Below are 26,386 nucleotides of genomic sequence, written 5' to 3' on the forward strand. Positions count from 1 at the left end.
GGAAAAATCATAGCAGTTGCTTCCAGATTAGTATCCTTGTTTTCTTGCTTGGGCTGGCCATCGCACACATTTTTTAAACTATATACTCCAATGATGATTGTACCCAAGTTTGGTTAAATTTGGCCTTGTAATTTCATAGAATATTTTTGTAAAAGTTAAGGACAGACGACACACAAGGAGGGACACCAAGTAATGAGAAAAGGTCTTTGAGCTAAAAATTAGTTATTTCCCTTTGAAATCTAATGATAAGTATTTCATCAAAATTTAATTCTAGAGAAAGGGCTTTAACAGAACAAGGAGAACAGCTTAAATCGTGAAAAAGGACCTTGACCTGTAACTTGTCATGCATGATATAATAATACACCAAATATCAAATCAATATCTTCAAGCATGAAGAAAAAAAGTCTGGAAAACTGTTTGCCGGACTGACGGATGAACAGACAGACGAACAGAGTGCAAACCAAAAGTCCCCTAAGACTTCGTCTGTAGGGGACTAAAAAAAACCACAACAGAAATATTCATTTGTATCTTTAATTTTCTTATACAATTTACATGATAAAAAAGGTATACACAAAACAGATAATCGATGACGAAATGAAAAATGAAAATGTCTTTAACAATATTATAAAAAACAAAACCAGACACTATTGCTTAGTATTCACAACAGAGTCAAATACTTTAAACATGTAAATTTAATGGCTTAACAATTTTCATGGTTTTTATATATGTTTACAAGTTTTTTATCTAAAAAAATAATTTTATATTGAAATGGAATCATATTTATAATCTTAAGGATAGGTGAAATAAATTAACTTCATATTTTGTTTAATATATCGTCTGATATACCTGTAAGCAATCATTGTAAACCAACTTATCTTATTTAGCGATTTATTTTCGGGACTTTTGTGAGTAGAAAAATAACGCGAATACATACTTTTGCTAATATGTAAGATTTGGGTCTTTTCTTACTAAATAACATCAAGTGAAATAAAAAATTGGGAAGTAGACTAGAAAGGTTAAAAGGCGAAATAAAATACTCTTGAAAACAAGTTGGTTTACAGTATTAAATAGAAACTGACCTGAGGATGTTTAATACCTAAAATGGTAATAGAAACTACATAATTTAAAGACTACAACTGTTTTATTACATGAAGGCCATTGAAAAGTTTTGGCTATAATATTTTGAATTTAACAACCTCAAATATCATGTGTAAAGAGCATTTTACACATCTGGTTAACATTGTTAATGGAGCAGAAAATGATATTATTTAAAGGAGTAAAATTTAAAATTCCTGTCTCTTTGTACAACTTTCAACAACCTAATTCATGCATCGCTTTACCTAATTTACATAAACATAAATGAAACAAGAATATGGACTTTCATTTAAATGTTCAGTGAACCACAAAAAAATGAGTTTATTCCTTTTTGGCATATGTCTTTAAAAAATCACATGATGATGTACTAAGATTCAAGTTTATATGACCACAATAACATGGGAACTACATGAACTCAAATAATTAACATGGTAAGTAACTGACAGACAGACAGACCGTCAAACATAATGTCCCCATACTTTCATAGGTTGGGATGTAAAAAAATCTGTACAATTTACTGCTTAGGCCAACCTTAAAAATATGTTTGTTTGCTGTTTTCCGACTGTACCTTCAGACTGAAGGGTCGGTAGGTAGGAAAAATATTTTATTTTATCAGCCAAAATACAGTTTAAACAAGCAGTTACACTAAACCAAGTTTCTTGTGAAGAAAAAAAAACATTTTAAAACAACAAACACTGGACATGCTGAAAACCAACATCAAATGAACAGGCATTTTCAGATAAAAAAATTTTTAACCAAAACTGAAACTTTAACATAGTGTCATTATCCAATTTATGACATAAAATATGGTATAATTATTAAATACTGGAACACTTATAAACAATGAATGTCATTATGACTAGAACTGTTTTAAAGAAATATATTCAGACATGTATGCTTCTTGACTAGAATGTTTTCATGAGTAGAGTATTTTCATCAGAAAAATTTTGATATTAAAGATTTATAAGACAATGTATTAAAGAGTGTATTTTTAATAAAAACAATTTCCATGTGCTTTATCATTAAATGGTCACATGAATGCTTGACGGGAAGCAAAGAAAAACCGAACTTGAAATGCGTCATTGACCCAGACTTTAAATCATTTCCGGAAAGGACCCAAAGTTCCGGATTGCGTCAATAGGAGTATTAAAAAAAATTTCTTCAAATTTAAAGCAATAAAATTTTCACAGTCGGGAGGATTTTCAAGGGTCGGTCGGTAAACTGCAAACAAACAATATTTTAATTTAAGCCTTATGTACAACCTGAAATCTGGTACAGGTAAGAAATAACTGAGATGTGGGATAATATATACACCAAAAGATTACTCCTGTGTTTGCCCTCTTGACTGATATGATTAAACATCGCTCAACTGTCATTGAGTCACTCTAACAGACTCACAAACCATATTTATATCATTTTGTTCAGAACTATCATGCATAGACTTCATAAAAGTATACAAATTAAACTGCATTATGGGTATTTTGTAAAATTGTCTCCACTTCTTTTTATCTTGTAACAGCAGTGTTACATGAAATCATAGACAGCAGCCATTTACAGCCATTCAACGATCTGCATATTTGACATATTTCAAAATGTAAATTCTATAAATCTGTTTTATGTTAGCTGCAATGGTAACTAAAAGCACCATAACTTTGATACTGATCTTTAAGCTCAATTAAATGTTTAAAACACAGATCATCTGTAACCATGGTAACCCCCACCTCCATATCCACCACGACCTTGATTATGACCTCTGTTGTGGTGTCGTCTGTCATCTCTATAATGATCTCTGTTGTCACGTTGATCATTGTAACCTCTGTTGTCATGATATCCACGATCATTACTCCTAGAAAGAATAAACATAACTTTCTGTAAATATATAAAAATTGATGAAATGAAGGAAAAATATTCAGGTAATTACATTGTTGTCATACAAAGATGAAGAAATCATAAGAAATACAGCTGACTATCTAGTTTTTAAGAAATTTTTATCCATCTAACCAACTGCTACCAGGGTTCTCGTTAAGACGCGTATACGCGTCCTGGACGCATGGAAATCGAACTAGACGCGTCATTTTTTAAACCCGTGAGTCCCTGGGACGCGTCCTGATTGTATCCCCCCCGAGTCCCAGAAACACCGTTTTGCCTAGAAGATTTATGATACAACATTGTTTTGAGCCGTTGTTTTGACAAGAAACTAAACCGGAAGTCGATGTCAAAACATCAATGTGATGCGTAGATCAATATTTTTGACAGCTGATAGATTTATAATTTGCATAATTTACATTGTCTGCATGGTTGAACAAGCCAATGAACGATCATGAGACATTTGTCAAAATAAAAGTAAAAATAGTTTGCAAACTATTTTTTAAATACAAATGCTTGACTGTACCTTAAATGGAATGAATATAAATCCAAACTAAATTATAAAAAGCAGAATAATCCAGAAATCAAATGAATTCCCTGACCAAATGTTTTCTTTTGTTGACAAACATGTCACATGATCATTTTAGGCGGGAAAAATACATGGGAAAACACCTAAATAACAGACAACTCTGTCTGGATATTTATAGACATTTAAAATAAACAGCTGATATGGTAGTGCCATGAAAATAGTTAAACTTGGTGTATATAATTCAATCTACACTAATCTAATTGGGAAAAGGGTGTAGAGGGGAAGGGATTAATTTGTAAAGTTATATATATTTTTTTGTAATTTAAATTTTGATAACTAAAAATCACCAGACAAACTCTTTAACCTGAGTTTATTATTATAATAGTCCATTCATATTAAAGAAAAATAAAATAAAACACTATCTATCTCCCCAATCTTTTTTATGGAACTCTGGCTTTGGCAAACCAACATTTTTTTCAATGTGGTGCCACATCCGGAATATGACAGACCCAGAAAGAAGTCTGTTTCGTGTATATATTTTGAACAATAACTATTAAGCATTGTTACAGGTCATAATTTTATTGATACAATAAAAACTACCAACCCAACACGCATCGTTTAATTTGTATTTCGTCATATTTCATTATATTATAACACAAAAAATTACATGCATCCTGGACTCATCAAAATCTTTTGGGACTCACCATTTATAAAAGTGATGAGTCCCAGGACTCACCATGAAAAATTCCTAGTGAAAACCCTGTGCTACGTACTTAAAACTTTCTTTAGATTGAAAAAAAAAGATATTGTATTCAGAAGTTCAATTCATATTTTTTAATGGAAATGATCCACATGGGCTGAAGTGAATGTACCCCATACTGTAGATTCATGTAAATGATCCACATGGGTTGTAGTGAATGTACCCTATACTGTAGATTCATGGAAATGATCCACATGGGCTGTAGTGAATATACCCCATACTGTAGATTCTTGGATATGATCCACATGGGCTGTAGTGAATGTACCCCATACTGTAGATTCATGGAAATGATCCACATGGGCTGTAGTGAATGTACCCCATACTGTAGATTCATGGAAATGATCAACATCAGCTGTAGTGAATGTACCCCATACTGTAGATTCATGGAAATGATCCACATGGGCTGTAGTGAATGTACCCCATACTGTAGATTCATGGAAATGATCAACATCAGCTGTAGTGAATGTACCCCATACTGTAGATTCATGTAAATGATCCACATGGGCTGTAGTGAATATACCCCATACTGTAGATTCATGGAAATGATCCACATCGGTTGTAGTGAATGTACCCCATACTGTAGATTCATGTAAATGATCCACATGGGCTGTAGTGAATGTACCCCATACTGTAGATTCTTGGATATGATCCACATGGGCTGTAGTGAATGTACCCCATACTGTAGATTCATGGATATGATCCACATGGGCTGTAGTGAATGTACCCCATACTGTAGATTCATGGAAATGATCCACATCGGTTGTAGTGAATGTACCCCATACTGTAGATTCATGGAAATGATCCACATCGGTTGTAGTGAATGTACCCCATACTGTAGATTCATGGAAATGATCAACATCAGCTGTAGTGAATGTGCCCCATACTGTAGATTCATGGAAATGATCCACATGGGCTGTAGTGAATGTACCCCATACTGTAGATTCATGGAAATGATCCACATGGGCTGTAGTGAATGTACCCCATACTGTAGATTCATGTAAATGATCCACATCGGTTGTAGTGAATGTACCCCATACTGTAGATTCATGTAAATGATCCACATGGGCTGTAGTGAATGTACCCCATACTGTAGATTCTTGGATATGATCCACATGGGCTGTAGTGAATGTACCCCATACTGTAGATTCTTGGATATGATCAACATGGGCTGTAGTGAATGTACCCCATACTGTAGATTCATGTAAATGATCCATATGGGCTGTAGTGAATGTACCCCATACTGTAGATTCATGGAAATGATCCACATGGGCTGTAGTGAATATACCCCATACTGTAGATTCTTGGATATGATCCACATGGGCTGTAGTGAATGTACCCCATACTGTAGATTCTTGGATATGATCCACATGGGCTGTAGTGAATGTACCCCATACTGTAGATTCATGTAAATGATCCACATCGGTTGTAGTGAATGTACCCCATACTGTAGATTCATGTAAATGATCCACATGGGCTGTAGTGAATGTACCCCATACTGTAGATTCTTGGATATGATCCACATGGGCTGTAGTGAATGTACCCCATACTGTAGATTCTTGGATATGATCCACATGGGCTGTAGTGAATGTACCCCATACTGTAGATTCATGTAAATGATCAACATCAGCTGTAGTGAATGTACCCCATACTGTAGATTCATGGAAATGATCCACATGGGCTGTAGTGAATGTACCCCATACTGTAGATTCATGGAAATGATCAACATGGGCTGTAGTGAATGTACCCCATACTGTAGATTCTTGGATATGATCCACATGGGCTGTAGTGAATGTACCCCATACTGTAGATTCTTGTAAATGATCCACATGGGCTGTAGTGAATGTACCCCATACTGTAGATTCATGGAAATGATCAACATCAGCTGTAGTGAATGTACCCCATACTGTAGATTCATGGAAATGATCCACATGGGCTGTAGTGAATATACCCCATACTGTAGATTCATGGAAATGATCCACATGGGCTGTAGTGAATGTACCCCATACTGTAGATTCTTGGATATGATCCACATGGGCTGTAGTGAATGTACCCCATACTGTAGATTCATGGAAATGATCAACATCAGCTGTAGTGAATGTACCCCATACTGTAGATTCATGGAAATGATCCACATGGGCTGTAGTGAATATACCCCATACTGTAGATTCATGGAAATGATCCACATGGGCTGTAGTGAATGTACCCCATGCTGTAGATTCATGGATATGATCAACATGGGCTGTAGTGAATGTACCCCATACTGTAGATTCTTGGATATGATCCACATGGGCTGTAGTGAATGTACCCCATACTGTAGATTCTTGGATATGATCCACATGGGCTGTAGTGAATGTACCCCATACTGTAGATTCATGGAAATGATCTACATGGGCTGTAGTGAATGTACCCCATACTGTAGATTCATGGAAATGATCTACATGGGCTGTAGTGAATGTACCCCATACTGTAGATTCATGGAAATGATCAACATCAGCTGTAGTGAATGTACCCCATACTGTAGATTCATGTAAATGATCCACATCGGTTGTAGTGAATGTACCCCATACTGTAGATTCATGTAAATGATCCACATGGGCTGTAGTGAATGTACCCCATACTGTAGATTCTTGGATATGATCCACATGGGCTGTAGTGAATGTACCCCATACTGTAGATTCTTGGATATGATCCACATGGGCTGTAGTGAATGTACCCCATACTGTAGATTCTTGGATATGATCCACATGGGCTGTAGTGAATGTACCCCATACTGTAGATTCATGTAAATGATCAACATCAGCTGTAGTGAATGTACCCCATACTGTAGATTCATGGAAATGATCCACATCGGTTGTAGTGAATGTACCCCATACTGTAGATTCATGTAAATGATCCACATGGGCTGTAGTGAATGTACCCCATACTGTAGATTCTTGGATATGATCCACATGGGCTGTAGTGAATGTACCCCATACTGTAGATTCATGTAAATGATCAACATCAGCTGTAGTGAATGTACCCCATACTGTAGATTCATGGAAATGATCCACATGGGTTGTAGTGAATGTACCCCATACTGTAGATTCATGGAAATGATCCACATCGGCTGTAGTGAATATACCCCATACTGTAGATTCATGGAAATGATCCACATGGGCTGTAGTGAATGTACCCCATACTGTAGATTCATGGAAATGATCAACATCAGCTGTAGTGAATGTACCCCATACTGTAGATTCATGGAAATGATCCACATGGGCTGTAGTGAATATACCCCATACTGTAGATTCATGGAAATGATCCACATGGGCTGTAGTGAATGTACCCCATACTGTAGATTCATGGAAATGATCAACATCAGCTGTAGTGAATGTACCCCATACTGTAGATTCATGTAAATGATCCACATCGGTTGTAGTGAATGTACCCCATACTGTAGATTCATGTAAATGATCCACATGGGCTGTAGTGAATGTACCCCATACTGTAGATTCTTGGATATGATCCACATGGGCTGTAGTGAATGTACCCCATACTGTAGATTCATGTAAATGATCCACATGGGCTGTAGTGAATGTACCCCATGCTGTAGATTCATGGAAATGATCAACATCAGCTGTAGTGAATGTACCCCATACTGTAGATTCATGTAAATGATCCACATCGGTTGTAGTGAATGTACCCCATACTGTAGATTCATGTAAATGATCCACATGGGCTGTAGTGAATGTACCCCATACTGTAGATTCTTGGATATGATCCACATGGGCTGTAGTGAATGTACCCCATACTGTAGATTCTTGGATATGATCCACATGGGCTGTAGTGAATGTACCCCATACTGTAGATTCATGTAAATGATCAACATCAGCTGTAGTGAATGTACCCCATACTGTAGATTCATGGAAATGATCCACATGGGCTGTAGTGAATGTACCCCATACTGTAGATTCATGGAAATGATCCACATGGGCTGTAGTGAATATACCCCATACTGTAGATTCATGGAAATGATCCACATGGGCTGTAGTGAATGTACCCCATACTGTAGATTCATGTAAATGATCCACATCGGCTGTAGTGAATGTACCCCATACTGTAGATTCATGGAAATGATCCACATGGGCTGTAGTGAATGTACCCCATACTGTAGATTCATGGAAATGATCAACATCAGCTGTAGTGAATGTACCCCATACTGTAGATTCATGTAAATGATCCACATCGGTTGTAGTGAATGTACCCCATACTGTAGATTCATGTAAATGATCCACATGGGCTGTAGTGAATGTACCCCATACTGTAGATTCTTGGATATGATCCACATGGGCTGTAGTGAATGTACCCCATACTGTAGATTCATGTAAATGATCCACATGGGCTGTAGTGAATGTACCCCATACTGTAGATTCTTGGATATGATCCACATGGGCTGTAGTGAATGTACCCCATACTGTAGATTCTTGGATATGATCAACATGGGCTGTAGTGAATGTACCCCATACTGTAGATTCATGTAAATGATCCATATGGGCTGTAGTGAATGTACCCCATACTGTAGATTCATGTAAATGATCCCCATGGGCTGTAGTGAATGTACCCCATACTGTAGATTCATGGAAATGATCAACATCAGCTGTAGTGAATGTACCCCATACTGTAGATTCATGTAAATGATCCACATCGGTTGTAGTGAATGTACCCCATACTGTAGATTCATGTAAATGATCCACATGGGCTGTAGTGAATGTACCCCATACTGTAGATTCTTGGATATGATCCACATGGGCTGTAGTGAATGTACCCCATACTGTAGATTCTTGGATATGATCCACATGGGCTGTAGTGAATGTACCCCATACTGTAGATTCATGTAAATGATCAACATCAGCTGTAGTGAATGTACCCCATACTGTAGATTCATGGAAATGATCCACATGGGCTGTAGTGAATGTACCCCATACTGTAGATTCATGGAAATGATCCACATGGGCTGTAGTGAATGTACCCCATACTGTAGATTCATGGAAATGATCCACATGGGCTGTAGTGAATGTACCCCATACTGTAGATTCATGGAAATGATCCACATGGGCTGTAGTGAATGTACCCCATACTGTAGATTCATGGAAATGATCCACATGGGCTGTAGTGAATGTACCCCATACTGTAGATTCATGGAAATGATCCACATGGGCTGTAGTGAATGTACCCCATACTGTAGATTCATGGAAATGATCCACATGGGCTGTAGTGAATGTACCCCATACTGTAGATTCATGGAAATGATCCACATGGGCTGTAGTGAATGTACCCCATACTGTAGATTCATGGAAATGATCCACATGGGCTGTATTGAATGTACCCCATACTGTAGATTCATGGAAATGATCCACATGGGCTGTAGTGAATGTACCCCATACTGTAGATTCATGGAAATGATCCACATGGGCTGTAGTGAATGTACCCCATACTGTAGATTCATGGAAATGATCCACATGGGCTGTAGTGAATGTACCCCATACTGTAGATTCATGGAAATGATCCACATGGGCTGTAGTGAATGTACCCCATACTGTAGATTCATGGAAATGATCCACATGGGCTGTAGTGAATGTACCCCATACTGTAGATTCATGGAAATGATCCACATCAGCTGTAGTGAATGTACCCCATACTGTAGATTCATGTAAATGATCCACATCGGTTGTAGTGAATGTACCCCATACTGTAGATTCATGTAAATGATCCACATGGGCTGTAGTGAATGTACCCCATACTGTAGATTCTTGGATATGATCCACATGGGCTGTAGTGAATGTACCCCATACTGTAGATTCTTGGATATGATCCACATGGGCTGTAGTGAATGTACCCCATACTGTAGATTCATGTAAATGATCAACATCAGCTGTAGTGAATGTACCCCATACTGTAGATTCATGGAAATGATCCACATGGGCTGTAGTGAATGTACCCCATACTGTAGATTCATGTAAATGATCCACATGGGTTGTAGTGAATATACCCCATACTGTAGATTCTTGGATATGATCCACATGGGCTGTAGTGAATGTACCCCATACTGTAGATTCATGGAAATGATCCACATCGGTTGTAGTGAATGTACCCCATACTGTAGATTCATGGAAATGATCCACATGGGCTGTAGTGAATATACCCCATACTGTAGATTCTTGGATATGATCCACATGGGCTGTAGTGAATGTACCCCATACTGTAGATTCATGGAAATGATCCACATGGGCTGTAGTGAATATACCCCATACTGTAGATTCATGGAAATGATCCACATCGGTTGTAGTGAATGTACCCCATACTGTAGATTCATGGAAATGATCCACATGGGCTGTAGTGAATGTACCCCATACTGTAGATTCATGGAAATGATCCACATCGGTTGTAGTGAATGTACCCCATACTGTAGATTCATGGAAATGATCAACATCAGCTGTAGTGAATGTACCCCATACTGTAGATTCATGGAAATGATCCACATGGGCTGTAGTGAATGTACCCCATACTGTAGATTCATGGAAATGATCCACATCGGTTGTAGTGAATGTACCCCATACTGTAGATTCATGTAAATGATCAACATCAGCTGTAGTGAATATACCCCATACTGTAGATTCATGGAAATGATCCACATCGGTTGTAGTGAATGTACCCCATACTGTAGATTCATGGAAATGATCCACATGGGCTGTAGTGAATGTACCCCATACTGTAGATTCATGGAAATGATCCACATGGGCTGTAGTGAATGTACCCCATACTGTAGATTCATGGAAATGATCCACATGGGCTGTAGTGAATGTACCCCATACTGTAGATTCATGGAAATGATCCACATGGGCTGTAGTGAATGTACCCCATACTGTAGATTCATGTAAATGATCAACATCAGCTGTAGTGAATGTACCCCATACTGTAGATTCATGGAAATGATCCACATCGGTTGTAGTGAATGTACCCCATACTGTAGATTCATGGAAATGATCAACATCAGCTGTAGTGAATGTACCCCATACTGTAGATTCATGGAAATGATCAACATCAGCTGTAGTGAATGTACCCCATACTGTAGATTCATGTAAATGATCCACATGGGCTGTAGTGAATGTACCCCATACTGTAGATTCTTGGATATGATCCACATGGGCTGTAGTGAATGTACCCCATACTGTAGATTCATGTAAATGATCCACATCGGTTGTAGTGAATGTACCCCATACTGTAGATTCATGGAAATGATCCACATCGGCTGTAGTGAATGTACCCCATACTGTAGATTCATGTAAATGATCCACATGGGTTGTAGTGAATGTACCCTATACTGTCATGACTGTAGATTCATGGAAATGATCCACATGGGCTGCAGGGGTTTCATTATCTTTCATGTTGACTGGTACTTTCCATGTTTCTAGGTGGTACTTTTCAGTTTATTCCATGAATATCTTATATAAAAATTCCTACATTTAGGCGGTACTTGTCAATAGCATAGGAGGGTAAAAGTACCGGGTACCGCCTCCTAATAAATGGCCTGGGGCTGTAGTGAATGTACCGCATACTGTAGATTTATGGGCACCAGTTTTGTAGATGGAGAAAAAAACTGTACTATTATATTAACCTGTGTACTTTTTTAGTATCCATTCGAATAGGAATTCGTATCAGACTGGAAGAGAGGGCGAAGTTTTAGTACTCGATTTTTAGGAAAAAAAATCAATGTTATTTTTCAGTGTGCAGAAAAAAGATGTCCCTGATGCACCAAAAAACCCTGCACAGATAAGACCATTTATCCCTGAGTAAACCACTAACATGACCAAGGGCCAACAGTTGCAGGATTGACTTATTTGATTCTGCACTTAAGGATCATACCTATTATCTTGATGTCTGTGTCTACTCCTATCATCATATCTTCCCCCCTGGTGGTGGTATGACCTATCGTCATGGTATTGTCTATCATGTGACCGTCTGTCATCATAAGACCTCCTGTCATCATGTGACCTCCTATCATCATGTGACCTTCTGTTATCATGTGATCTGTGACTATCTGATCTATGGTCATGTGACCTGCTGCCATGGTATCTTTTATCATCAGATTGATGGTGTGATGTCTGAAAGGTAAATAGCATGTCATTAAAACTGGTGGTTAATTAATAAACGGATTGTGAATTTGAAGAAAGAAATCCCAACCTATCCACCATTTTTTTGCCAAGTGACTAGACAAGTTGCCTATCAGAGCATACATATAGCCATACCTTATTTCTGAGGAATTCAAAAATTTATGTGTGTCAGATTGATTGATTTGTGCTTCCTTAACATCAAGTGGCAGTTACATGTATTTCATGTATATTCATGGGGATTTGGTCATTTTCCTGTGATATAATATAATTCCAATACAAATAATGGCAAAGAAACTAAGCACCATGCATAGAAAAGTTAAAATAATAAAACAAGTATGCATAATGTATCTCAGATATTTAAAGAGACTTAACTCTTACCTTTGAATCTTCAACTTTTGGAGAACTTTTAATTTCTTTTGTACTAGCATTATCTCCCTTATTTTCACTTCCTGTTTCAGACAATTTATGACTTGAATGAGGTTCTTGGCTTTCCTTTTCAACATTTATTGTTTCATATGCTGTTTCCTGTCCTGATTCCTCTGTTTGCTCTGATTCACTTTGAACCACTTCTTTTTGTTCTAATTCACTATGAACCACTTCTTTTTCTTCTAATTCACTATGAACCACTTCTTTTTGTTGTAATTCACTATGATTCACTTCTTTATTTTCTGATTCACTTTGAACCACTTCTTTACTTTCTGATTCGTTTTCATCTATTTTATTCTGTGATGATAATTCATCTTTCATTTCAATGTCTGGATTGGTAGATTCATCAATATTCACTTTTTCACTGACATCTTTTTCTGATTCAGTATCATCTACATTTTTATCTTCATTGATTGCATCTAACTTGCATTCTGATGACAATTCATCAACAATTTCATCCTTTTCCAGAGTGGATTCATCTTTTAATTGTTTTTCTGAATCATCTTCAATTTTTGAATTGTCATCTTTTTCATTAGATTCAGTTTCATCTATTTTATCTTTTGATGAAGATTCTTCTGCAACTTCACTTTTCTCATCTGTTGCAGCTTGTTTCTCAGAATCAATATGTTCATCGTCTTTCTCATCTCCTTTCAAATTGTCACTTTTCTCTTTGTCATCTGAATTGTTTGTAGGACTTTTGACACCATCAGAACTTGATTCTATATTATCATTCGGACTTTTCACATCACCAGAATTATCTGCTAAATTTTCATCTTTTTCACTTAAAATTTGAATTTTTTCATCCTTTTCATTAGAACTTTCTTTTAGATTATTTTCATCTACTTTTTCACAATCACTTTCCTTTGCTAATGTCACATTTTCGTCACTAACTTGTTCATTTTCCTCTTGCAACAGTTCATCTTCATCTAAAGCATCTATAATTTCATTGATTTTATTTTCATCTCCACTTTCAGCACCGTCGTTTTCATTGTCAAAATCAAGCAGTTCATTTTCTTTTCTTTCTGCTTCAGCTTTGTCTTTAGTACTTTCAGCTCTTTGATTTTCAACATTTTCAAATTTATCTTCACTGTCCCTTCCTTCATCAGCTAAAAGCTTCTCTTCAGTTTTATCAGAATTATCTCCATTGTGAGAAGTTCCAGCTTCCTCTAAATTATCTCCCTTGTGAGAAGTTCCAGCTTCCTCTAAATTACCTCCCTTGTGAGAAGTACTAGCTTTATCTGAATTGTTGATATCCATTTCCAAGGTTTTCTTACATTTTGACTTTGGCATCTGAAAAGAATTATAAAAAATTTCATGAAATTTATTTAATATCAATTTAAGGAAATGGATGTTATTTAGGAGATAACTATATTTATTCTAAGCTCAGTCAGTTTAGAAAGTTTAAATACACAGGTTTATGTTTTTATTCTCGCTTGTAATTTGTTAGTCTTTCAAAAAAAAACAGTCTATCCAATTGTTGATTTACTGTACATTCTTACCGAATTAGACTTGTCACAGAATTTTACTTGTATGAGAAACACGACAACTGCAACATGTGAAGCAGGATCTGTTGGTTTACCCTTCTGGAACACATGTTCACAAAGCATTTTTAGTCTTAATTGTTTAATGTTTTGTTTTTTAAAAACTGTAATTTGTTTTCACATTTTTTTTTGCCATAGTTGTCAGTATGGGTTCTCTAATATGTTAAAAACTGTGGCTTTATCATTATTCTTTGGATTATAATTTAATTTCACGGGTACAGGTCAGCAACACTTTAAAGAATATGGTTGCAGTTACAACAAATGAATTGTTGTTGAAGTTGCTGAACAACTTTAAATGTGGAAGATTAAGTCAGTTTAAAAAAAAATTCACGGGTACAGGTCAACCACAAAATTACAAGTTTAATGAATAACAATTTTTTTTAAAGACATGTATGCAGACTTCAACAAGATTACAAAATTAAATATCCATGAACATGTTAGTTAAATATGATTAGTTTGGATGAGACCATTATAATCTTTGTTTAAAATATTTACAACAAAACCTTGGTGTTATAAGTGTGGAAATAAATAATGAGTAACTAAACAAAAGTTGAAAAAACCACACTTAATATAAAAAAAAAAGAAAGAAAGAAAGTGTGGACACAGATCACTGTGGATATTATTTTTTAATTTGTCAGTGTTTCCTGACAAAAAGAGAGTTCTCTGATTTTCCCTATAGGGTCAAATATTATTATAAAAAATACACAAATATAGGTAGCTGGGCATTAGGTGATGTGCCAAACATTTGTATTTCCAAATAATTACATTAGATGTATCTTTCATTATAATGTTTAATTCTGATTGGCTAACTGCACATCACGTGTTATTCCGTAAGCAGTTGCATTGCTCAATACAACTTTTCATTCATGATAACACGTGCTCCAACAATAAAGTGCACAGGTGAATTAAATAATAAAATCAAATTCGTGTTTTCATAATCATAGCTAAAAAATGTAATTATAAGTATTGAATGCTTCTTTGTGTAACTTTATAGGGCTGTAAAAGCGTTGACCGTGCGTACATTTTTAAAATGAAGCGCGGAATTCATACAAAATGTACTTCGGTCAACGCTTTTACACCCCAATAAATTTACAAAAAGAAGCATTCAATTCTTAAATGTCAATATAGTGGCTGTTACATTTGTGTTAAAAAAATATAGTTGGAACCACACAGCAAATTCCTTAATCCATTGATTACCATGAAAATAAATGAATTCACAGTACATGTTGTTTTTGAAAAAAATATTCTTGCTATTAAAAGGAGGAACATTTTCTTACCCCTCTATAGATTGAATGTTTAGAAGGTGTAATAGTGTCCTTTAACTTGACGGTCTTCCTGTTCTGTGAGCCCTGGAGTTCTGGTGGTACATAGGCTGGATCCCATGGACCTGGTTTGCTGTCTTCTACAGGGGAAGTCTCAGCTGATTTAGGGTACACTGTAAAATACATATATATACATTTAATTTTAAAGGTACCAGTACATTATAGGTCAAGTGGAATTAGTCAATTATAACTGACTACAATGGACAGAACTTCTCTTGATTACAGAAATTTAATCTCAGATTTTGAAAAAAGATATTTGATTGAAAAAACTGAACTCAGACACGACTTGTATGTTCAATGTAAAATGAACAGAAATGGCATGTGTTTTTCGATTGCCATATAGTTTTTGGTCCACTTTGTGCTCACTCCCACCATTGGCTGGTAGAATTGACCAAATCCCCAAGATTTAGTGTACATCATATGTTACAAGGAAACTTTTGGTATTATTTGTTAACACGGAACACATATTCTTAAATCAATGATTACTTATTTGATATTACTCTTTATTCTGTTTTATGCATCTACAATACTTGGGCAAAATTCAGAGAACTACCAAAACTATTCAATTGGTAGGATTTAAAGTTTTTTGTATCATTTTTAATACTTTAGGAATAGTATATTTGTCCACAACAATAGTTTTACTTTCTCCCCCCCCCAATACTAATTAGTAATATATACTTGACTACCAGTTTGAGTGTAGCTCTGACACCTTTTGAGCAACATATGACAGGTGCCATATGTGGAGCAGAATCTGCTTACACTTCCAGAATACCTGAGATCACTTCTAGTTTTTAGTGAAGTTCATGTTACTCAGTTGTGGTTTTTTATGTTGTGTTTTGAGTACCTTTGTGTGTCAGGCTGTCAGGCTGTCAGCTTCTCTTTTAATTTTTATTTTCTTATGTGTTTTTTGTTAAGATAATATGATTATGACAGCTCTTAGACAGTTGCGGATCTTATTCAAACTTAAGGTGGTACCCAACACTTTAACTAAAATTAATTTGGCTCGTTTGATTTTCTTAAAATTTTGACAAAGTATTTACTTTGACCCTTTGAAAAAAATATAAAAATTTCAAAAAATTTGAACCAACCGTTTTATCAGAAAAATTACACTGGTTATATAGCAGTTTGACAAAAACTTATTTTTATCTTTGAAAAGCTTAATTTTCCCTTAACAACACACCGTAATTAAAATGTTTAGCTGATTTTACAGAGTTATCTCACTGCAGTGTTAGGTACCACCTTAAGAAATTTTGAAGTAAACAATTACAACAAATTAATTTAATATCCTTTTTTTGTATCAAAAAGAATAGAATAAACATGATTAAAGGTAAGCCTAGTACATCAATTACAATAATACAGATGCAAGAAGTTCCAATGTGTTCTTGAACTGTTTAATGTATATAAGCAGCACTTCAGTAATATTGACATATTTATGTCATGACAAGCTCAAGCGTTTGTAATAAAAACTATCAAAGCACTCAGCTAATAATCATATAAATAATAAGCATGCTTAATTTAATCATTTTTATTATGGAAAAGACAACAAGCGTTTCAAAATTAAAATTAAAAGTACACTCGCAGCTCATAATTAATGTTCAATTATTTCTGATTACAGAAAATTTGAATAGGACTACAAATGTTATGTCTGACATAAAAATACAAAAAAAAAAACGCAAAGTGGTAAGGGATTAATATAAGTTGCAAAACTTGTTTCCCAATCCACTATAAATAAATATGCTTGAACTACAAAAAAAAAGATTAAATCCTGAACATCAATACATAAAAATTGGCCACTCAGGAAAAAAGTCTTGCTCAGAAAAAAAAAACGGTTTAAGAAACAAAACTAACATCCATAGTCAATTTTATTGCACAAAGGGTTTATTAATCTTTTAACTTCTGTACTTAAAGCTTCCAGCATACATAGTGAAGCATATTATGATATCACCAAGCATTTGTGTATATCTTCAAACCATAGGTCATCATTTAAGAAAGGTTTGAATAAATGATACATGATGCTAGGGGCCATCTTACACTTAAAACTTGAAATAAGGTGCAAGGTTTTGCTCCATGGAAAATTGAGGAAACTAAACAAGAAGATAAGTGCTGGTCCTTTTCTTTTAGTCTTAATGTGTTTCATTTACTTATCCCTTCATTTTCAAACAATAATTGATTTTCTTTGCTAACGGTAATATCCAGTGGCAAATATTTTATGCATATCCTGGAAAATTTGTGATAAGCATCTGCTTATACATGTTACACCAAAAGAGTTGTGCACACAGCAAAGGATTACAACAAATGTAAATGCATTCAGCATGCTGGCTACACATTACAATATCAAAAGTTGTGCATACTTGTACATTAATATATACATGATATAAGCAAAAGCAAAGCTTTGGGGACCATCTCATTATTTATAACTGTAATTATTTTGTCCAGAATAAATAAAATTTCACATGTATAACTTGTGGATTTTATCTTTCAAATTAAAAGTTAAATGTTACAAAAATCCAACTTTTTGTTTATGTAGCATCAACTTCTGTCTTACACTTCCACTTGGATTAGAATAAAACAAAACTGTTTTTGAGACGGCCCATTAATCAGTGCGCTTTAAATCTATGATTTATTAATGAAAATACATTCACACAAACGCACAGAAGCTGCTGATCTTACCTCCTTCCCCAGATCCTACAGACAAATACAGTTAACAGGGTTAATTATAAAAAGATGAAAAAAGAACATGGTAGCAGTCCAGATCATGTCATAGAATACTTGTAGATGTCGTTTGGGTTAAAAAGATTGATGCATAAATATTTCAATTCCATATGCCTCATATCTGATTTCATTCTTTTTCAAAAATTGTTGAAGCATAAGTTGTGTAAACTGTGAAATCAGGGTCAAAACCATTATTTTGTATCTTAGAAATTGAAGGCTAGTTATTAATAATTATCAAAAGTACCAGAATTATAATTTAGTATGCCAGACACTCATTTCGTCTACATAGGACTCATCAGTGACACTCATATCAAAATATTTATAAAGCCAAACAAGTACAAAGTTGAAGAGCAATGAGGATCTAAAATTCCAAAAAGTTGTGCCAAATACAGCTAAGGTAATCTATGCCTGGATAAGAAAATCCTTAGTTTTTTGTAAACAGGAAATTTATAAAAATGACAACATTATTGATATTCATAAATTTTCAGCTAGCTTTCTTTAAATATTTTCAAAAAATCAAAATAAAGAAAAATTGGATGAATGTGCTTTATGTTATTGCTTCTTAAAAACTATACAATGTCATCCATTGCAAAATTAAATTCTTTTGAGTTATCTACCCTTGTATTTCAGTCTAAAAAATTGAAAAAAAATTGTTAAAAAAGTTGTATTTCTATGATATATATAAATATATCTTTATTTAAAAGAAAAAATCCTTAAATTAAAACTCATTTGGTGTTATGGTACATCTCTTTTACAGACGATAAAATATATAAATTCAATTGGTAGGAAAATTGAACTTAAATGTCATAATCTGAATTAAGGCGGTTCTATAAAATATTCATAGGAGCCATGGAAGACACTTCTAAATCTCTTCTATGTTTTTGCATAGAGAAAATATGAAGGAATTTGAATTTGCCAGTATGGGTTGTAACCCCATTTTTAAAGTGCCTTCCTTGGTGCCATGTTTTATTGGAACAGCCCTCAGTTTTTTTCAAAATCTAAAAGGACCTATACTCTATCCTGATTGTAATACTTACTAGGAGTAATGGTCCTCCTCTTCACTAGACCTAATGCATCCAGTAATGAGGCTCCTGGTTTATGTCGAGGGTCCTCTTCTTCTATAAAGATAAATAAATATCAATATTGATCAGTTTCAAATGAATAATTTAATTAAGTAAAAGTCCCCCCTTGTTTTGCAATGTAAGTGTAAAAAGGTTGCCACAACATACATTGTATATTTCAAGCTGCACCTGTCCTAAATCAGGAGCCTGTTGTTCTGTGGTTGTCATTTGTTGATGTGGTTAATAAGTGTACCTTGTTTCTCTTTTTTTATTTAGACTCAACATTTGGTTTTCCTGTTTGAATTGTTAAAGGCTAGTCATTTTGGACCCTTTATAGCTTGCTGTTCAATTCGAGCCAATATGTGATAGCTTCCTTTATATCATTAGTGCTGTGTGAAATGCAAATCAACATGTTATCTATAGCAATTTTGTTGTAATTTGTTTTGCTCAATCTTTTCAACAATCCTTAGTCATAACAAACCAGTCTTATCATGTAATCAAAAGGACCAATACAAATGTTTCCTACCCAGTAACATTTTATTGAACAACTTTTTTTCGTGAAGACTTTTCTGTGAGACTACTATAATTTTTTACATGCCGTTTTTCAAAGGAAAATTTTTGAATCAAATTGATTTCAAAAATGAAAGGATGACTATCATTGGGTCATATAAAGGTACTAAAATAAAGAATATTGTATTGTATAATTCGATGCTTTGCATTTGGGCAATTGGCATTTCATTTGTGCCAAAAACATCTTTCATTTGCATCAATAATACAGGTAAATGCAGGTAAATAATATAAGAAATTGATAAAAAAAAAAATTAAAAAAAAAAAGAATTTTTATGATACAGATAGGTTTTGTTTTTTGCATAATAAAACATATTCCTCAGAAATCAGTCATCATAAACCATACAAGGTATGTTCAAACACAGTTCTCTTACATATTTAAAAAGAGTAAAATTGTAAGACACAGCATTATACTCTTATAGTAAAGTTATAATTCTGTCCTTTTCAGTTGTTAGACTGGCTTCGCAAGTTTAGTGGTACACTTAAATGATTTTAAATATGATGCATATGATAAGCTATCTATCGTTTGTGTGATCATAATAATAAACAGTTATCACAAAGATAAAGATAAGATTTTTTAAAAATTGATGCCAAAGCAATGCGCCCGTATAATTGCTTGATTTTAAATTAAAAAAAAATTTCATCTTTTTTTTTAATTGATTAGTTATGTAATTATAAGTTAATATCAGAATTACCCTCTTCTCTGTAGCACTCTGTTCCAGGCTCTGGTCGATTCTCATAACATGAACTCTTCATACAGAACACCAGGTGGTTAGCTATAACAGAAAGAAGAGATAACTTAGGTTATAACACGAACTCTTCATACAGAACACCAGGTGGTTAGTTGTAACAGAAAGGGGAGATAACTTAGGTTATAACACGAACTCTTCATACAGAACACCAGGTGGTTAGTTGTAACAGAAAGGGGAGATAACTCATAACATGAACTCTTCATACAGAACACAAGATGGAACAATTGAAAACAGAAAAGGGAGATAACTTAGGTTAGGACAGAAAATAGCTAGGATTATAACATACATTAAGTAAAAGAAAAGGGGAGATAACTTTGGTTAGGACAAAAAATAGCTAGGATTAAATCAAATTAAGTAACAGAAAAGGGGAGACAACTTAGATTAGGATCAAAGGATCAAATAACTGGCATTAGGAAATACAATGGTTTTGTTAAGCTGTAACAGAAGGGATAAAATATAATAAATAACACTTATAAATAAACTCATCATAGATACCAGGATTTTAATTTGGTTTTTGCGCAAGACGCACATTTTTTCTACAAAAGACTCATCAGTGATGCTCGAATCAAAGAAGTCAAAAAGGCAAAATAAAGTGTGTAGTTGAAAAGCATTGAGGACCAAAAACTCCTTAAAGCCATAGAGTGGTTGGTTTGCTTGAACAGAACTTGAATTAAAACAAAAAATTGTTAATTAGCTGGAGAAGCAAGGATAAAATTACTCAATTTGCTGTTAAAAATTACTTGCATTTTTCTTTCTGATCAAATGTCAGATTGAGACATAACCTTTGACCTTAATTTCAATCTTACCAATCTTGTTGCCATAGCGACTACTGAAGCCACATAAACAGTACATAGGTTTGGGCATCCTTCGTTCCCACGGAATGTTGAGGTTAAGACTTGACATTTGACCTGAGTGGAATCCCATCATATGATTAGCGTAAGCTATACTGCAGATGGTAGCAAATCGACACATTGAACACTCCACATACTTTCTGTAAATTTTAAATTCATCACAAAAATATTACTGTGTAAATTTATGGCAAATTCTGCAATTTTTCATTTAACAAAGGTACAGCAAAAGTGACTTGTTCGATCTTGATCTGTGTTTGGTGGTAATCAGCATTGTGTATAAGTTTTATAACATTTGGTTAGAGTGTGGAAACTGCAAATTTACCATATTTTCCATTTTTTAGGGACATTAACTCTGGTATCCGGAATAATGACGCCACCCAAGTTCAATTTAGATTTGTGTTTGGTGGTAATAAGCATTGTGTATTAGTTTCATAACATTTAGTTGAGGCAAACATAAGTTAGGGAATGAATTACAATTTTGGGACATACAGATGGAAGAGGGTGGGTGTGTGCGACTTAATGCTTCTCTGCCTTCGCAGGGGTATACAAAGTGCCTTCCTATTAAAGAGGAAATATTGTCCCTCCAAAGTCCAAGAGTTTACTAAAAACATACCTATAATGATCATGTGTTCCCATGGACATTTTACATTCGAAGCAGTTATAATAATGGACCTCTCCTGGAAACGTTGTCCCTCCAAAGTCCAAGACTTTACTAACAGATGGTGCATTTAAAGATTTGACTCCATGCTGATTGTGTGATGATGATGGCACTTTTATTAATACTTGGTCTTGTTTGCTGCTGTGTGCTGAGGTTCCTACAAATAAACAGACTTGTTTACTGTAAATTAAAATTTTTTGTGATGGTTATATTATTGTGAAAATTGCCATTGGATAAGTGTTGCAAAGATTAAACTCAACACTTAAAATTAATGTTAACATAATTTGTCTTGACAGCGTTTCTTGGATATTTTTTGCACACTTTTGAATAATCATGATATTGTTCAAAACTTGAAAAAATAAATGTTTGAAGTTTAGTGCCACATCCATTTTCTTTGAACTAGTTCACATTTGTGTTTAGTTGAGGCCTAAATTAAAATATTGTTTGAAACAGGGTATGTAGGTAGGTAAACTATTTTCATTTTCTTTCCCAAATATAACTTAGCTCGGTACATTTTTTGTCATGGGTAGACAGGAAGGTATAATATTTTATTTTATAGATACAAAACCTGCATGATGTCATTTTTGTTTGTATTGCTATTGTTTAAATGCTTTTGTGTACAATCATGTAGAATGTTAAGTTAATTCAAATGCACTACTATTTTGTTTTCAAATATCAAAATATAGAGCTGTGCGGCATATTCTCAACGTTTATATGCCTGGAACTTTTAAGAGTTTTAACTTACACTAATATTCTGTACTATGTACCTTGTACGCTTACCTCGACCTAAAGATTTTCTGTAAGAGATAACTTTGTCCTGGTAAAATATGACCGGGAAGGCATGTACATTACTATAGAAAAAGTCCATAGAGTGTTTAAATTTTCGTGTGTGTCTGTGTTTCCAATAAAAATGCTACAAGACTTGAAACTCAGTTGTCACATATTTTACATCGGATTTATAAATAATCTGTATGGAAAAACTTGGCAATTTTACTGCCAAATATTCTCAACTTTACAGACCTTTTGTTAATGTCAGATATAAATAATTTATCAATGTTGTTTGAATGCATTGTTAACATAATCATCCTGATCTACAGATCACCAAAGGCGATCACTACATGGGATACAACGTCCGTTTACAAAATAATTTGTACACACTTTGATAATTTTGTATTGGACAAACTTTTATTTTAATGAACCCTGCTCTTCAAGTATAAAGACACAGAAATGTTCATCATATCATGATTTCAAAGCTTTCCACATCAATTTCAAACAAAAGCTTTGAAACTCTAAATGCAAGTGTTCATGTCAAATGCTCACATGATACCAAACGGACTAGACCGTATATGGAAAAGATAAAACCCAAGGATTCCGGTAAAAAAGTATTGAGCAGGAAACACAAATATAAGATTTTTGGTAGGAACGAAAAAATAAAATAAAATAAAATCTTATTGGTAAATACAAATTAAAGATTTTCAGGCGGAACAAATTAATAGGGTCAGTCGGTAAAGGGCAAACAAACAATATTTTAATTTAAGCCTGAAGCCTGTTTCTAGGAGCGTGATTTTCTCACAGTGTTGAAGAACCATTGGTAACCTTAGGATGTTTTTTGCTATTTGGTGAGGTTGATGTCTCTTTGACATGTTTCCATTTTCAATTTTTTCACAAAATTCTGAATTAACTGTTATTAATAACATCTATTTTCAAAATCTAAAATTATAACAGGCTTCTTTTATTAACTTATCCTCAATATTTTGTATAATCATACCTAGCACTGCCTTCTGATTGGGTCCATGATGTTTCAGTTTATGGGCCTTGACTTCAGAAGAGTTGAAGAATGTCAGTCTACACAGACCACATTTTTTAGTTTGAGCCTTAGACTGATGTTTTAACAAATGTCCATAATATGTCTGTGTGGTGCCCCAACCTTGGGAGACAAATTTGACAAGAAAAGCACGAAGGCAGTATAAACACAGTAAATGCTGGGAACTATCGTGTTTCTGAAATATAAAATAATTGAATATATACATAGGAAAACAAATATAAATGATTATTTTATTTTCACAGGAATATATTATTTATCGTATTTATTTACAGCGTTTTATTTTTAGGCAGCACACGGGTAATCGAGGTGAAAAATAAGATATGCATCAAACATAATTTCCATTGCGTCACAACTCTTTTCCTCCATCCACCTTAAAGTTAGTTCCCATAGGCCTAGGGTTCTTTTTTTCCGTCTTTCTTTTCCTTTGTACTGTTTTTATTGAAATTTTTGCTTTAGAGGAATTAATATTCTCTATTCAATCAAAGGTGTGAAGTGAATTGTCAAATTATAAATACTACATGTATTCTTTAAACATGTTATATAGGATGGTTTTAACACCATAACTGAATGAAAGTTTAATTGTGGCTTGTGCAAATTTTGAATGTATATACTGACTAAATATTCAAGTTTCATAAAATCAGTTTGGTAGTTGATTTACAATAGTTGTAGAATACATCAAAAGGAACAGCATGTGCACATGAAGCTATCTTCCTTCTTTTTGAAATTATCTTTGAGTTAGACAAACTAGAACCTAAGATATCTGACATTCATTGTGATGTACTCCATTTGTATCCAATTATTTAACTTTTTACCTTTTTAAAATGGTCGACAACATCACTGTACATAGATGATCTAAATTTACATAGCTGACATGTATATGGCATCTCACAAGCATTGTGGTTTTGTCTCATGTGGTTTGTGAGTGCCTGGCGAGACTCATGGTCACGTTCACATATACGACATAGCAAGACATTTGTGTTGCTCATATGTACCTGAAAAGTTTAAAATAAAATGTTAATATATTTCTTTTTGAAGAATCATGACTTTTAATTAAGTTTCAGAAAACAGGATTTAGGTGTCTGAAAGATAAAAAAAAAAGTGCATACCCACTGCAACTATTAAATATTTGCTGTTTAGTAGTTTTCTAGAAAAGTTTCAACTCGTCATATCATTACCAGAAGACAGACTTTCATCAATCAAATCTAATTTTTTATTAAAACTGAAAGTAAATTGTTAAAAGTTCTTTTCGGGAGCCTGTCATTCAGTGGTTGTCGTTTGTTTATGTGTTACATATATTTGTTTTTCGTTCATTTTTTTACATAAATAAGGCCGTTAGTTTTCTTGTTTGAACTGTTTTACATTGTCTTATTGGGGCCTTTTATAGCTAACTATGCGGTATGGGCTTTGCTCATTGTTGAAGGCCATACGGTGACCTATAGTTGTTAATGTCTGTGTCATTTTGGTCTTTTGTGGATAGTTGTCTCATTGGCAATCATACCACATCTTCTTTTTTATATTTTTGTTTTTATGGAGTCAAACCTTCTTCTGGATCTTTCCATATCTTGATTTGGACAACTGTTATTACATTTCGTTGGATTCTTAAATTTATGGATAAAGCCATCCATACAATACCAAGAAAATTGGTAACCTCGAATAAAATAATTATTCACTGTAGTTCAATTATTAATTTTAAGGAATGACATTAGAGATTTTATGATAAAACTCTTCAACAGGCTGCATCTGAATCAGTGAATGTAATTTTGTTATGTCTACGGTAGAGAAAACGATTTTTCTCATTGTTGAAGGCTGTATAGTTGTCTTTAATTGCTTACAACCTCTCATTTGAACTTTGGTGGAAATTGTCTCAATGGCAATCATACCACAACTCCTTATTGTTATATTTGTATAATTTAATTTTGGATGTAACGCGTCTTCTGATTGGCTGACGTTATTTTGTTATGAGCCCAGACATAATTTAGTCATGTGACCGTGACGTCATCAACGTTTTTTCATGGTTTTCTACGGTTTAAAATGGAATTTAGAATTAAATTATAAGAAATGACTGTAATATTTTTTCTGTCTATTCGAAATAACATAAAAAATGTGGTGCACACTGTTAAATAACCCGCTATGCGCGTTATTCAGTGTGCACCACATTTTTTATGTTATTTCTTCATAGACAGAAAAAATATTACAGTCATTCCTTAAGGATGTATTCTTCTGACTTTTCAGTCTCATTCAGTCTCGTTGAAATCTCGTTCTTGAATTATT

General features: G+C 34.2%; 1 protein-coding gene across 6 annotated transcripts in view; it reads right to left on the reverse strand.

Annotated features, from left to right (window-relative positions):
- Window positions 1–515: 515 nt before the first annotated feature.
- Window positions 516–26,386, reverse strand: part of LOC143051847 (uncharacterized) — a 44,257-nt gene continuing 18,386 nt past the window's right edge. For 4 of the 6 annotated variants that reach the window (XM_076224821.1, XM_076224826.1, XM_076224823.1 and 1 more), the window contains 12 exons: window positions 24,928–25,107; window positions 24,059–24,290; window positions 22,246–22,447; window positions 21,588–21,772; window positions 20,725–20,805; window positions 19,439–19,519; window positions 18,360–18,374; window positions 15,645–15,802; window positions 12,779–14,116; window positions 12,153–12,391; window positions 2,346–2,941; window positions 516–1,615 (listed from right to left, as the gene is read on the reverse strand). In XM_076224821.1, coding sequence (XP_076080936.1) covers window positions 2,791–2,941; window positions 12,153–12,391; window positions 12,779–14,116; window positions 15,645–15,802; window positions 18,360–18,374; window positions 19,439–19,519; window positions 20,725–20,805; window positions 21,588–21,772; window positions 22,246–22,447; window positions 24,059–24,290; window positions 24,928–25,107 — 2,862 coding nt within the window. In that variant the 3' untranslated portion in view covers window positions 516–1,615; window positions 2,346–2,790. The remainder of the gene's footprint in view (window positions 1,616–2,345; window positions 2,942–12,152; window positions 12,392–12,778; window positions 14,117–15,644; window positions 15,803–18,359; window positions 18,375–19,438; window positions 19,520–20,724; window positions 20,806–21,587; window positions 21,773–22,245; window positions 22,448–24,058; window positions 24,291–24,927; window positions 25,108–26,386) is intronic. The other 2 variants (XM_076224824.1, XM_076224822.1) reach the window with 2 other exon arrangements.

The sequence above is a fragment of the Mytilus galloprovincialis genome, chromosome 11, assembly GCF_965363235.1.
Source record: "Mytilus galloprovincialis chromosome 11, xbMytGall1.hap1.1, whole genome shotgun sequence".
Taxonomy (NCBI): domain Eukaryota; kingdom Metazoa; phylum Mollusca; class Bivalvia; order Mytilida; family Mytilidae; genus Mytilus; species Mytilus galloprovincialis.